At 39.4% G+C, this 15,990-nt stretch overlaps 1 protein-coding gene across 9 annotated transcripts in view; it reads left to right on the top strand.

Annotated features, from left to right (window-relative positions):
* Positions 1 to 15,990, top strand: part of LOC105477943 (NUBP iron-sulfur cluster assembly factor, mitochondrial) — a 483,889-nt gene that overhangs the window by 252,883 nt on the left and 215,016 nt on the right. The window contains exon 11 of one of the 9 annotated variants that reach the window (XM_011734820.2): positions 4,510 to 7,590. The exons of the other annotated variants lie outside the window; for them this stretch is intronic. Within the exon in view, the coding sequence (XP_011733122.1) occupies positions 4,510 to 4,572 (63 nt within the window). The 3' untranslated portion in view covers positions 4,573 to 7,590. Of the gene's footprint in view, positions 1 to 4,509; positions 7,591 to 15,990 lie in introns of those variants that run through there. 9 annotated transcript variants of the gene reach the window in all.

The raw sequence follows: 15,990 nt of genomic DNA, 5'->3' as shown, positions 1-15,990 counted from the left end.
TATATGCTTCCTCTGTGCCAACAGTTCACATGCCATATTCTCACTTAATACTCCCAAAATGCTTTGAGCTAGATATAATTATTATAAGCAGTTTACAGATGTGGAAACTGAGCCTAGAAGGGTTAAGTAACTTGCCCAAAACCTCACAGCTTATAAGTAATAAAGCCAAGATTCTAAACCATGGCTGTCTGACTTCAAGGCCCCAACTCTTCACCAGTGAACTGTTCTGCCTCTCTTTTATATCATTACATACCACAGATTTCCCAACATGATGCCTTGTATGCAATACGAACCAAAATGTATTACTTGAAATAATACTGCACTGGCTGAAAAATTTAGCCTCAACAGTTTTTGAGAAATTCAAACTGTTAAACTAAGCACTTTTAGTGGTTTCTCAGCAACTGACAATCTATTACTTAGAATGTGATATATTAGAAATCTAAGTTTGGAGATAGTCCATTAAAAAGGAAAGGTTAAATGTAGCCAATTTGATTATTCTGGAATCATTCAGTATTTTTTGTGTTCTGATAGGTTTATGTCTCTAATTTAATGTAGATAAACACTAAAAGATTACAGATTGATGGCCTTGTATCATCTTGCTTTAGTTAACTTTAAATTTTCATCACAAAATATTAGGCATAAGTACCTAGAAAAGCTACTAGGAGATAAAAGGTATTTATAAAGATGTATGAGTGAAAATCAGCACATTTGATTTGAGAGAAACCTTTCTTTATAAGTAGATGTTATTTACATTTATAATCAAAAACTTGTTTCTATTAACTACAGCAGATAAGAAACCATTTTTAGACTATGTTTTATGATTATAATTACTTGCATTTGAGTTTACTGTTTAACATGTGGTATAGTGGAAAAAGCTGGACTTTAGAGTCAGTTGGACCCAGGTTTGAAGGTTTTCCAGCCTGACTTCATGACCTTGAGCAAACAACAACTGGTTTCATCATCCAAGTTGAGCTGATGGTGCTTGTTTTACATGTCTAAGTGAGATTATTTACATGAAGTATTTGGTATAGTAGGTACTCAACAAAAACATTTAAAGCCTTATTCATGTTTTTAGATTTTTTTTTTAAAGGGCTCTCTTAAATGACTTTTAATACTTTTCTGGTAAAATAAATCATGATTTAGCTATTAGGGCTCAAGTGTAGTCTTTAAAAATGAAGACATGTGAAAGACTCTTAAAGCACTTCATTGAGTCAGGGCAAATAGACCACAAACATCTCTTTTTACTGTGCAGAGTCTGGGAACTGGTCAGCTTGGGTTCAAAGCCCAGCTCATCTCCTACTAGCTATTATGTTTTCGACAAAATTGTTTACCTTTCTGGATGTTTCCTTATCTGTACAGTCGGGATAATGATAGAATTTACCGCCAGAGTAACTGTGAAGATAAATAACACTTGGCAAATATTAAGTACTAGTAAGTCTTAGCTACTGTCTTTAGTAGTTGTATATAAATATGTAACTGTGAGTATATTATTTTATTAGTTTGTTTTCACACTGCTGATAAAGACTGGGCAGTTTACAAAAGAAAGAGGTTTATTGGACTTACAGTTCCATGTGACAAGGGAGGTCTCGCAATCATGGAGGAAGGTAAATGGCAAGGAGGAACAAGTCATGTCTTACATGGATAGTGGCAGGCAAAAAGAGAGCTCGTGCAGGTAGACTCCTATTTTTAAGCTATCAGATCTCATGAGATTCACTATTATGAGAACAGCAGGGGAAAGACCCACCTCATGATTCAATCACCTCCCACCGGGTTCTTCCCATGACATATGGGAAACAATTCAAGATGAGATTTGGGTGGGGACACAGCCAAACCATATCATTCCACCCCAGCCCCTCCCAAATCACATGTCCTCACAGTTCAAAGTCTTATCTGAGGCAAGGCAAGTCCCTTCCGCCTATGAGCCTGTAAAATCAAAAGCAAGTTAGTTACTTCCTAGATACAGTGGGGTACAGGCATTGGATAAATACAGCTGTTCTAAATGGGAGAAATTGGCCAAAACAAAGGGGCTACAGGCCCCATGCAAGTCTGAAATCTGGTGGGGCAGTCAAATCTTAAAGCTCCAAAATTATCTCCTTTGACTCCATGTCTTACATTTAGGTCACGCTGATGCAAGAGGTAGGTTCCCATAGTCTTGGGCAGCTTTACCCCTGTAGCTTTGCAGGGTATAGCCTCCTTCCTGGCTGCCTTCAGGGGCTGGCATTGAGTTTCTGCAGCTTTTTCAGGCACAGGGTGCAAGTTGTCAGTGGATCTACCATTGTGGGGTCTGGAGGATGGTGACTGTCTTCTCACAACTCCACTAGGTGGTGCCTCAATAGGGACTCTGTGTGGGGGCTCTGACCCCACATTTCTCTTCTGCACTACCCTAGCAGAGGTTCTTCATAAGGACCTCACCCCTACAGCAAACTTCTTCCTGGGCATCGAGGTATTTCCATACATCTGAAATCTAGATGGAGGTTCCCAAACCTCAATTCTTGATTTCTGTGCACCCACAGGCCCGACACCATGTGGAAGCTGCCAAGGCTTGAGGCTTCCACCCTCTGAAGCCACTGCCTGAGCTCTTTGTTGGCCCCTTTCCACCATGGCTGGAGCATTTGAGAAGCAGGACCCCAAGTCCCTAGTCTGCACACAACACAGGGACCCTGGACCCAGCCCACAAAAATTAAATTTTCCTCCTAGGCCTCCAGATCTGTGATGGGAGAGGCTGCCATGAAGACCTGTGACATGCCCTGGAGACATTTTCCCCATCGTCTTGGGGATTAACATTTGGCTCCTCGTTACTTATGCAAATTTCTGCAGCAGGCTTGAATTTCTCCTCAGGAAATGGGATTTTCTATTCCTATCACAGTGTCAGGCTACAAATTTTCTGAATCTTTATGCTCTGCTTCCCTTATAAAACTGAATGCCTTTAACAGCACCCAAGTCACCTCTTGAATGCTTTGCTGCTTAGAAATTTCTTCTGCCAGATACCCTAAATCATCTCTCAAATTCAAAGTTCCACAAATCTCTAGGGCAGGGACAAAACGCCACCAGTCTCTTTGATAAACATAACAAGAGTCACCTTTGCTGCAGTTCCCAACAACTTCCTCATCTCCATCTGAGATCATCTCAGCCTGGACCTTATTGTTCATATCACTAACAGCATTTTTGTCAAAGCCACTCAAGTCTCTAGGAAGTTCCAAACTTTCCCATATTTTCCTTTCTTCTTCTGAGCCCTCCAAACTGTTCCAACCGCTGCCTGTTACCCAGTTCCAAAGTCACTTCCACATTTTCAGGTATCTTTTCAGCAATGCCACACTCTACTGGTACCAATTTACTGTGAATAGTTTGTTTTCACACTGCTGATTAAAGACATACCAGAGACTGGGCAGTTTACAAAAGAGATTTATTGGACTTACAATTCCATGTGGCTAGGGAGGCCTCATAATCATGGAGGAAGGTGAAAGGCAAGGAGGAACAAGTCACGTCTTACATGGATGATGGCAGGCAAAAAGCTTGTGGAGAGAGACTCCTGTTTTTAAAGCTATCAGATCTCGTGAGACTTGTTATCACAAGGCCAGCATGGGAAAGACCTACCCCCATGATTCAATCACCTCCCACCAGGTTCCTTCCACAACACATGGGAATTGTGGGAGTTACAATTCAAGATGAGATTTGGGTGGGGACACAGCCAAACCATGTCAGTTATCAATGTAGAAATTAAGGGGTTTAGAAAATTTTACTATTGTGTTCTACAGTTACTTTTTATGAATAAGGTATAAGATATAAATAATTTTGCATTACATTTATTTAATAGAACTCTTAAAATGCAAGTATCATTACCATGCAGGCATTAGGTTAGCTTGTGGCCCACTCCGTGGCTTAAGAGCTGCTCTTAGTGTCCCATGACACTGGGATCCCAGACATAAAGAGTGTAACAATGGAACCAGGATTTTTGGCATGATATCCAAAATTTACCAGGTGAAAGAGCCTATAGGTGCTTGGTGCTGAGGTTGCACACCATTCTCGGGGAGATGAAGAAAACGCTTTCCTAAGATAAACTGCAGCATGGTAATAAATAGTCCTCCTTAAAATGACTAACAGCTCTTATGCTAAAGAAGTTTTGGCAGTCTCTAACTCAAGATATCAATTTTTCAGAGCAAAAAGGTGTAATTTCTCTACAACTAGACTGGGTTGCTAGTTTGCTGACACTAGAATTAGAATTTTAAAAACAGTAATTTCTGGTACTGAATATTATTTCAGAGAGTCACCTTCCAAATAATTACCCTCCAAATAATCTAAAAGTTTTTCTTCCTTATGCCATCTGCAATGTATACAGCATTATCTTCTCAGTACTGAATTTCCTCATCTCAGCCTTTTTACTATCAAATACAGTGGGCCTCTATGACAAACAGTTGATGAGTCATCTCAACTGTTGAAGAGTTGATGAGTCACACTCTATCAGTGTCTGCTGAAGAGAAATACAGAACAAATAAGTTTGTTCTTTTCCAGGCCAAAGCTTACTTGAGGATTGCTGTGGAAGTGGTAAGAAGATTGCCATCACCTTCAGAATGATTCCCCAAGTGTCCTGGAAATTTGCCTGGTACTGACATTAAGAGGACCTTTGGAAATCAGCAATGTGGTGATGGAACCTACAGAAATAATAGAAATCATAACTGTTTTATTTCTAAGGAAATAATGACTTCAGATCTGATTTGCTAAGCTAAGATTCACAAAACTTTGATGTAGCAATGTTAACTACTATATTTAGGAATTTTTTGAAAGCTGGTGTATACCACCTGCAAAGAACTGCATTTTATTTTATTGAATTACCCCTTTGGGAATCATGAGTTTATGATGTTACAAGTCCATTTTGGGAGAGAACTGTACACTTTTTACAGGACCACAGAGTTAGTAGTTTAAATGATATACTAAATTTGTGTATGAGCATAAGTATTACACCTCCCAACCAGGCAATTTGGACTGTCTTTGAATCCTGTCTTTAGTACTATCTTGGATATGTTCTTAATATGAACCTCTGCTTCTTCATCTGGATCACACTGTACCCCACACTTAATGAATCTCAGTCTCTAGGAGTGGAGCCTGAACATATGTATTTTTAATAAGACCATTATGATGTTGATGATGATTCTGATAATGATAGCAGTAATAGTAATAGCTAACATTTAACAAGTTAATTATAATTATTCCTCCATTTGTGTGAGTGGGTACTATTATCTCCATTTTACAGATAAGTAATTTGAGATATAATTTGAAGACACTCAACCTTGAGTGTCTGTATCTAGCAAGTGATGGAGCTTGGATTTGAACTTGAGTAATTCAATATTAGGTTCATCCTTTTGTACACCAATGTGCTTTTGTTAAATAAAAATGGGGGGGTGGGCAGCTGGGCACAGTGGCTCATGCCTGTAATCCCAGCACTTTGGGAGGTTTAGGCGGGTGGATCATGAAGTCAGGAGTTTGAGACCAGCCTGACTGACATGGTGAAACCCCATCTCTACTAAAAATAAAGATTAGCTGGGTGTGGTGGCGTACACCTGTAATCCCAGCTACTCTGGAGGCTGAGGCAGGAGAATCACTTCAACCTGGGAGACAGAGGTTGCAGTGAGCAGAGATTGTGCCACTGCGATCCAGCCTGGTCGATGAAGTGAGACTCCATCTCAAAAAAATAAATAAATAAATGAATAAAATTTTTAAAACGTGGGGGGAGATGCAATATTTAGCATTTCCTCAAACTTTTTTTGGCCACGAAATCCACTCCCTGCCTTTTTAAGAGCATTTCATGGAGTTCACATTTCAAATAATACATTTTAAAAAAACATTTATCTTGTCTAATTGAAGCTCAAAGAGATAGAGTCAATGACTTTTCAAAGTCGGGTAGCAGACAGTTTTAAAGCTGAAAGTACTGATAAGAGTGAGCCATTAGATAATTGGCATTTATAAAGAAGTGGTCTGTCACTTTTGGCAAATGCCTTGACATCGTTGCTCTATAGTTATCAACCAGAAAATTAAGCGTAGAGTTTCACAGTATTATAAGCATGTTTTCACACAAAAACATGTAGATTGATGTTTATTGCAACTTTATGTGTAATAACCAAAAACAACCCAGATTTTCTTCATTGGATGAATGGTTAAACAAGCTGTGGTACATTCATAACATGAATACTACTCAGCAATAAAAAAGAACAAACTATGGGTACATGCAGCAACTTATAATTCCAGAGAATTATGCTGAATGAAAAAAGTCAATTTTAAAAGGTTTCGTACCAAAAGATTCAATTTATATAACATTCTTGAAGTGACATAATATTATAGAAATGGAGAACAGATTAGTGGTGGCTATGTTAAGGAGGGGGTGAGGATGGGAGAGGATTGGGTGTGGCTGTGAGAAACATGAGGGATCCTTGTAATGATGGAAATGTTCTGTATCACAACTATCAATGTCAATATCCCAGTTGTGATATTGTGCTATAGTCTTGCAAGATGTTACCACTGGGGGAAATTGGGTGAAGGGCACATGGAATCTCTGTATTATATCTTTCAACTGCATGTAAATCTACAATTATCTCAAAATAAAAATAATAGTTAAAAAACACAGACTGCTATATCTGAACTGAAATTTACTGGACCAAATTATACTAATTAATATCATGAATAAAATTATCTGTGGACACACTGTCATCATATCACTCTGAGAGGGAAGTAATGACTTAAAATTTCAGATATTTGTTTGTGTGTTTATTGTTTATTGAAGAAGAGGAAAATACAGATGATCATTGAGCTCTTCTGAATACAAAAATACTTAAACCAAACTTAACTTTATCCAGAAAAAGAATGACTTAAAGTTATATGTCATCATTTAATATGTATCATGGGGAAATGAGAAAGATAGTCCTTACCCATACATACATGACCGAGAGAAGATCCACATATGAAATTCCCTGCCCTCTTCTCCTCCTTCATTTGACTGTTGTCTGCAGATGCTTCAAGGAAGTCTACTGAAACAAATGGTGGTTGGAGTATATATGGAGGTTTAGACAGGGAGGAAGGAACAGTAGCTATAAAAGAAGAACTAAGCTTATTCTAAAATTTTGTTGCCAACTCCAAAGGTAGAGTGAAGTACAGATAGTTTGCCTGTTTGTTAAGGAGTGATACTTATTTTCCATTCTTCACATCTCAATAGAGTGTAATTAAAAGACTTGACATTTTGAGAAGATGAACAAAATTGACAAACCTTTAGCCAGGCTCATTAAGAGAGAAAGATTACATAAATCAACAAATCAGGAATGAAAAGGAGACATCATTACAGACATGAAAAGGACAGTAAGAATGATTACAAACAACTTTATGCCCATAAAATTGAAGACTTAGATGAAATAGACAAATGCTTTGAAAGAAACTACCAAAGTTCACTTAAGGAATAGATAACCTGAGTAGTATAAATTACTTTTAAAAATATAATTTGTGAAGATGACCAAATAGGAACAGCTCCAGTCTCCAACTCCCAGCGTGAGCGACACAGAAGACCGGTGATTTCTGCATTTTCAACTGAGGTACTGGGTTCATCTCACTAGGGAGTGCCAGACAATCGGTGCTGGTCAGCTGCTGCAGCCCGACCAGCTAGAGCTGAAGCAGGGCGAGGCATCGCCTCACCTGGGAAGCGCAAGGGGAAAGGGAATCCCTTTTCCTAGCCAGGGGAACTGAGACACACAACACCTGGAAAATCGGGTAACTCCCACCCCAATACTGTGCTTTAAGCAAACAGGCACACCAGGAGATTATATGCCACACCTGGCCGGGAGGGTCCCACCCCCACGGAGCCTCCCTCATCGCTAGCACAGCAGTCTGCTATCTCGTGGCAAGGCAGCAGCAAGTCTGGGGGAGGGGCGCCCGCCATTGCTGAGGCTTAAGTAGGTAAACAAAGCCGCTGGGAAGCTCGAACTGGGTGGAGCTCACAGCAGCTCAAGGAAACCTGCCTGTCTCTGTAGACTCCACCTCTGGGGACAGGGCACAGTAAACAACAAAAGCAGCAGAAACCTCTGCAGACGCAAACGACTCTGTCTGACAGCTTTGAAGAGTGCAGTGGATCTCCCAACATGGAGGTTGAGATCTGAGAAGGGACAGACTGCCTGCTCAAGTGGGTCCCTGACCCCTGAGTAGCCTAAGTGGGAGACATCCCCCACTAGGGGCAGTCTGACACCCCACACCTCACAGGGTGGAGTACACCCCTGAGAGGAAGCCTCCAAAGCAAGAATCAGACAGGTACAATTGCTGTTCAGCAATATTCTATCTTCTGCAGCCTCTGCTGCTGACACCCAGGCAAACAGGGTCTGGAGTGGACCTCAAGCAATCTCCAACAGACCTACAGCTGAAGGTCCTGACTGTTAGAAGGAAAACTATCAAATAGGAAGGACACCTACACCAAAACTCCATCAGTACGTCACCATCATCATCAAAGACCAGAGGCAGATAAAACCACAAAGATGGGGAAAAAGCAGGGCAGAAAAGCTGGAAATCCAAAAAATAAGAGCGCATCTCCCCCAGCAAAGGAGTGCAGCTCATCGCCAGCAACGGATCAAAGCTTGACGGAGAATGACTTTGACGAGATGAGAGAAGAAGGCTTCAGTCCATCAAACTTCTCAGAGCTAAAGGAGGAATTATGTACCCAGCGCAAAGAAACTAAAAATCTTGAAAAAAAAGTGGAAGAATTGATGGCTAGAGTAATTAATGCAGAGAAGGTCATAAACGAAATGAAAGAGATGAAAACCATGACACGAGAAATACGTGACAAATGCACAAGCTTCAGTAACCGACTCGATCAACTGGAAGAAAGAGTATCAGCGATTGAGGATCAAATGAACGAAATGAAGCGAGAAGAGAAACCAAAAGAAAAAAGAAGAAAAAGAAATGAACAAAGCTTGCAAGAAGTATGGGATTATGAAAAAGACCAAATCTACGTCTGATTGGGGTACCTGAAAGTGAGGGAGAAAATGGAACCAAGTTGGAAAACACTCTTCAGGATATCATCCAGGAGAACTTCCCCAACCTAGTAGGGCAGGCCAACATTCAAATCCAGGAAATACAGAGAACGCCACAAAGATACTCCTCGAGAAGAGCAACTCCAAGACACATAATTGCCAGATTCACCAAAGTTGAAATGAAGGAAAAAATCTTTTTTTTTTTTTTTTTGAGACAGAGTCTCTCTCTGTCACCCAGGCTGGAGTGCAGTGGTGTGATCTCGGCTCACTGCAAGCTCCGCCTCCCGGGTTCCCGCCATTCTCCTGCCTCAGCCTCCTGAGTAGCTGGGAATACAGGCACCCGCCACCGCGCCCGGCTAGTTTTTTATATTTTTAGTAGAGACGGGGTTTCACCGTGGTCTCGATCTCCTGACCTTGTGATCCGCCCGCCTTGGCCTCCCAAAGTGCTGAGATTACAGGCGTGAGCCACCGCGCCCGGCAAAGGAAAAAACCTTAAGGGCAGCCAGAGAGAAAGGTCGGGTTACCCACAAAGGGAAGCCCATCAGACTAATAGCAGATCTCTCGGCAGAAACTCTACAAGCCAGAAGAGAGTGGGGGCCAATATTCAACATTCTTAAAGAAAAGAATTTTAAACCCAGAATTTCATATCCAGCCAAACTAAGTTTCATAAGTGAAGGAGAAATAAAATCCTTTACAGATAAGCAAATGCTTAGAGATTTTGTCACCACTAGGCCTGCCTTACAAGAGACCCTGAAGGAAGCACTAAACATGGAAAGGAACAACCGGTACCAGCCATTGCAAAAACATGCCAAAATGTAAAGACCATTTAGGCTAGGAAGAAACTGCATCAACTAACGAGCAAAATAACCAGTTAATATCATAATGGCAGGATCAAGTTCACACATAACAATCTTAACCTTAAATGTAAATGGACTAAATGCTCCAATTAAAAGACACAGACTGGCAAACTGGATAAAGAGTCAAGACCCATCAGTCTGCTGTATTCAGGAGACCCATCTCACACGCAGAGACATACATAGGCTCAAAATAAAGGGATGGAGGAAGATTTACCAAGCAAATGGAAAACAAAAAAAAAGCAGGGGTTGCAATACTAGTCTCTGATAAAACAGACTTTAAACCAACAAAGATCAAAAGAGACAAAGAAGGCCATTACATAATGGTAAAAGTATCAATTCAACAGGAAGAGCTAACTATCCTAAATATATATGCACCCAATACAGGAGCACCCAGATTCATCAAGCAAGTCCTTAGAGACTTAGACTCCCATACAATAATAATGGGAGACTTCAACACTCCACTGTCAACATTAGACAGATCAACAAGACAGAAAGTTAACAAGGATATCCAGGAATTGAACTCATCTCTGCAGCAAGCAGACCTAATAGACATCTATAGAACTCTCCACCCCAAATCAAAAGAAGATACATTCTTCTCAGCACCACATGGCACTTATTCCAAAATTGACCACATAATTGGAAGTAAAGCACTCCTCAGCAAATGTACAAGAACAGAAATTATAACAAACTGTCTCTCAGACCACAGTGCAATCAAACTAGAACTCAGGACTAAGAAACTCAATCAAAACCGCTCAACTACATGGAAACTGAACAACCTGCTCCTGAATGACTACTGGGTACATAACGAAATGAAGGCAGAAATAAAGATGTTCTTTGAAACCAATGAGAACAAAGATACAACATACCAGAATCTCTGGGACACATTTAAAGCAGTGTGTAGAGGGAAATTTATAGCACTAAATGCCCACAAGAGAAAGCAGGAAAGATCTAAAATTGACACTCTAACATAGCAATTAAAAGAACTAGAGAAGCAAGAGCAAACAAATTCAAAAGCTAGCAGAAGGCAAGAAATAACTAAGATCAGAGCAGAACTGAAGGAGATAGAGACACAAAAAACCCTCCAAAAAATCAATGAATCCAGGAGTTGGTTTTTTGAAAAGATCAACAAAATTGACAGACCACTAGCAAGACTAATAAAGAAGAAAAGAGAAGAATCAAATAGATGCAATAAAAAATGATAAAGGGAATATCACCACTGACCCCACAGAAATACAAACTACCATCAGAGAATACTATAAACACCTCTATGCAAATAAACTAGAAAATCTAGAAGAAATGGAAAATTTCCTGGACACTTACACTCTCCCAAGACTAAACCAGGAAGAAGTTGAATCCCTGAATAGACCAATAGCAGGCTCTGAAATTGAGGCAATAATTAATAGCCTACCAACCAAAAAAAGTCCAGGACCAGATGGATTCACAGCTGAATTCTACCAGAGGTACAAGGAGGAGCTGGTGCCATTCCTTCTGAAACTATTCCAATCAATAGAAAAAGAGGGAATCCTCCCTAACTCATTTTATGAGGCCAGCATCATCCTGATACCAAAGCCTGGCAGAGACACAACAAAAAAAGAGAATTTTAGGCCAATATCCCTGATGAACATCAATGCAAAAATCCTCAATAAAATACTGGCAAACCGGATCCAGCAGCACATCAAAAAGCTTATCCACCATGATCAAGTGGGCTTCATCCCTGGGACGCAAGGCTGGTTCAACATTCGCAAATCAATAAACATAATCCAGCATATAAACAGAACCAAAGACAAGAACCACATGATTATCTCAATAGATGCAGAAAAGGCTTTTGACAAAATTCAACAGCCCTTCATGCTAAAAACGCTCAATAAATTCGGTATTGATGGAATGTACCTCATAATAAGAGCTATTTATGACAAACCCACAGCCAATATCATACTGAATGGGCAAAAACTGGAAAAATTCCCTTTGAAAACTGGCACAAGACAGGGATGCCCTCTCTCACCACTCCTATTCAACATAGTGTTGGAAGTTCTGGCTAGGGCAGACAGGCAAAAGAAAGAAATCAAGGGTATTCAGTTAGGAAAAGAAGAAGTCAAATTGTCCCTGTTTGCAGATGACATGATGGTATATTTAGAAAATCCCATTGTCTCAGCCCAAAATCTCCTTAAGCTGATAAGCAACTTCAGCAAAGTCTCAGGATACAAAATTAATGTGCAAAAATCACAAGCATTCTTATACACCAGTAACAGACAAACAGAGAGCCAAATCAGGAATGTACTTCCATTCACAATTGCTTCAAAGAGAATAAAATACCTAGGAATCCAACTTACAAGGGATGTAAAGGACCTCTTCAAGGAGAACTACAAACCACTGCTCAGTGAAATAAAAGAGGACACAAACAAATGGAAGAACATACCATGCTCATGGATAGGAAGAATCAATATCGTGAAAATGGCCATACTGCCCAAGGTTATTTATAGATTCAATGCCATCCCCATCAAGCTACCAATGAGTTTCTTCACAGAATTGGAAAAAATACTTTAAAGTTCATATGGAACCAAAAAAGAGCCCGCATCTCCAAGACAATCCCAAGTCAAAAGAACAAAGCTGGAGGCATCACGCTACCTGACTTCAAACTATGCTACAAGGCTACAGTAACCAAAACAGCATGGTACTGGTACCAAAACAGAGATATAGACCAATGGAACAGAACAGAGTCCTCAGAAATAATACCACACATCTACAGCCATCTGATCTTTGACAAACCTGAGAGAAACAAGAAATGGGGAAAGGATTCCCTATTTAATAAATGGTGCTGGGAAAATTGGCTAGCCATAAGTAGAAAGCTGAAACTGGATCCTTTCCTTACTCCTTATACGAAAATTAATTCAAGATGGATTAGAGACTTAAATGTTAGACCTAATACCATAAAAACCCTAGAGGACAACCTAGGTAGTACCATTCAGGACATAGGCATGGGCAAAGACTTCATGTCTAAAACACCAAAAGCAATGGCAGCAAAAGCCAAAATTGACAAATGGGATCTAATTAAACTAAAGAGCTTCTGCACAGCAAAAGAAACTACCATCAGAGTGAACAGGCAACCTACAGAATGGGAGAAAATTTTTGCAATCTACTCATCTGACAAAGGGCTAATATCCAGAACCTACAAAGAACCCAAACAAATTTACAAGAAAAAAACAAACAGCCCCATCAAAAAATGGGCAAAGGATATGAGCAGACATTTCTCAAAAGAAGACATTCATACAGCCAACAGACACATGAAAAAATGCTCATCATCACTGGCCATCAGAGAAATGCAAATCAAAACCACAATGAGATACCATGTCACACCAGTTAGAATGGTGATCATTAAAAAGTCAGGAAACAACAGGTGCTGGAGAGGATGTGGAGAAATAGGAACACTTTTACACTGTTGGTGGGATTGTAAACTAGTTCAAGCATTATGGGAAATAGTATGGCGATTCCTCAAGGATCTAGAACTAGATGTACCATATGACCCAGCCATCCCATTACTGGGTATATACCCAAAGGATTATAAATCATGCTGCTATAAAGACACATGCACACGTATGTTTATTGCGGCACTATTCACAATAGCAAAGACTTGGAATCAACCCAAATGTCCATCAGTGACAGACTGGATTAAGAAAATGTGGCACATATACACCATGGAATACTATGCAGCCATAAAAAAGGATGAGTTTGTGTCCTTTGTAGGGACATGGATGCAGCTGGAAACCATCATTCTTAGCAAACTATCACAAGAACAGAAAACCAAACACCGCATGTTCTCACTCATAGGTGGGAACTGAACAATGAGATCACTTGGACTCGGGAAGGGGAACATCACACACCGGGGCCTATCATGGGAGGGGGGAGGGGGGAGGGATTGCATTGGGAGTTATACCTGATGTAAATGACGAGTTGATGGGTGCTGACGAGTTGATGGGTGCAGCACACCAACATGGCACAAGTATACATATGTAACAAACTTGCACGTTATGCACATGTACCCTAGAACTTAAAGTATAATAAAAAAATATATATTTATGTATAATTTGTGTTAAGAGCCAACAAAGAAAACTGTATTCCCAGATGCCTTTACTGTCAAAATCTACCCAACATTGAAGGAGGAATAATACCAGTTCTACACAAACTTTACCAGAAAATAGGAGGGGGCACTTTCCAACTCATTCTGTGAAGCCAGCATTACCCTAATATGCAAAACAGACAAAGACAATACAAGAAGAGTACAGACAAATACTCGTTATAAACATAGACACAAAATTATTCAACAAATCTTACCTTGTTGAATCCAGCATTATATAAAAAGGATAATACATATAACTATGAGGTCATTTTCCTGGGAATGCAAGGTTGGTTCAACAATTGAACATCAATCAAAGCATGGCAGATTCAAGAAGAAACAGTAAAGCAAAACAGACTAAAGAAAAAAAGCATGTTTATTTGAATAGATATAAACCAAGCATATAACGAAACAACATTCATTTGCAATAAGAATTATCAGGAAACTAGAAATAGAAAACAACTTTTTCAACTTAATAAAAGGCATTTACAGAGAACTACAGCTAACATCATTGCTAATGGTGAAAGACCCACTGCAAGCTTGTCCAAGCTCAACATTTTATTCATTATCATACCTAAGGTCTTTCTTAGTGCAAGAGAAAAAGAAATAAAGGCATATAGATTAGAAAGGAAGAAATAACACCATGTCTGTTCACAGACAGACTGATTGTCTATGGAGAACATTCCAAATAATATACAAAAAAGCAACTAGAACTAATCGATTTGGCAGAGATGCAGTATGCAGGGTCAACATACAAAAGCAATTTTATTTCTGCATACTAGCAATAAACAATCAGAAATTGAATGAAAAACGTTTGATTTATAATAGCACCCCAAAACTATGAAATATTTACATGTAAATATAATAAGATATGTAAAAGATCTGTTATGCTGACAACTACAAAACATTAATGAAGGAAATCAAAGAAAACATTTAGGTGGTGAGACATACCATGTTCAAGGTTTGGAAGATTCAACGTGTTTAAAATACCTATTCTCCCAAACTGATCTATATCCAATGTGATTTCTGTCAAAATCCAACAAGACTCTTACTGAAACTGACAACTTGATTCCAACATTTTCATGGAACTAGAGAGTGTCCAGAATAGCTAAATTATTTTGAACAAAAAAGATTAAAGTTTAGGAACTTACACCACCTGATTTGAAGACTTATTTTGTTTCTTACTTTTTGAGATGGAGTCTCACTCTGTCATCAGGCTGGAGTGCAATGGCGCAATCTTGGCTCACTGCAACCTCCGCCTCCTGGGTTCAAGCGATTCTCTTGCCTCAGCCTCCTGAGCAGCTAGGACTACAGGCATGCACCACCATGCCCAGCTAATTTTTGTATTTTTAGTGGAAACGAGGTTTCACTATGTTGGCCAGGAAAGTCTTGATCTCTTGACCTCGTGATCTGCCCACCTCAGCCTCCCAAAGTGCTGAGATTACAGGCGTGAGCCACTGTGCCCAGCCTGAAGACTTGTTATAAAACTACAGTAATCAAGGCAATGTGGTATTGGTGTAAAGATAGAAATACAGATCCATGGGACAGAGTTCAGAAACAGACATACACAGATATAATGACTTGATTTTCAACAAAGGTGCCAAAGCAATTCAGTAGAGAATGGATGACTTTTCAGTACTTGTGCTTGAACGATGAGACATATTTTTACAAAGAAATAAACCTTGCCTCCTTCTAGATCTAAAAACACATCAAAATGGATCATAGACCTAAATATAAAATCTAAAACTATGACACATCTAAAAGAAAAACATAGAGGAAAATCTTCATGATCTTGAGTTATGCAAAAATAAGACACAAAAATCCCAATTAAACAATAACATAAAAAGTAGATAACTTATATTTCATCAAAACTAAAACCTAGCTGTTTGAAAGACACAGTTAAGAAAATCAAAAGGCAATTTAGAGACTAGGAGAAAACATTTGTGAAACATGTCTGATGAAGAGTTTAAAATATACAAAGAATACTTACAACTGATTAATAAGACAACCCAATTTAAAATAGGCA

Source organism: Macaca nemestrina, chromosome 7, assembly GCF_043159975.1.
Source record: "Macaca nemestrina isolate mMacNem1 chromosome 7, mMacNem.hap1, whole genome shotgun sequence".
In the NCBI taxonomy this organism is placed as follows: Eukaryota; Metazoa; Chordata; class Mammalia; order Primates; family Cercopithecidae; genus Macaca; species Macaca nemestrina.
Note: the sequence above shows the minus strand (reverse complement) of the source record. Positions and strands in the feature narration are given on the sequence as shown.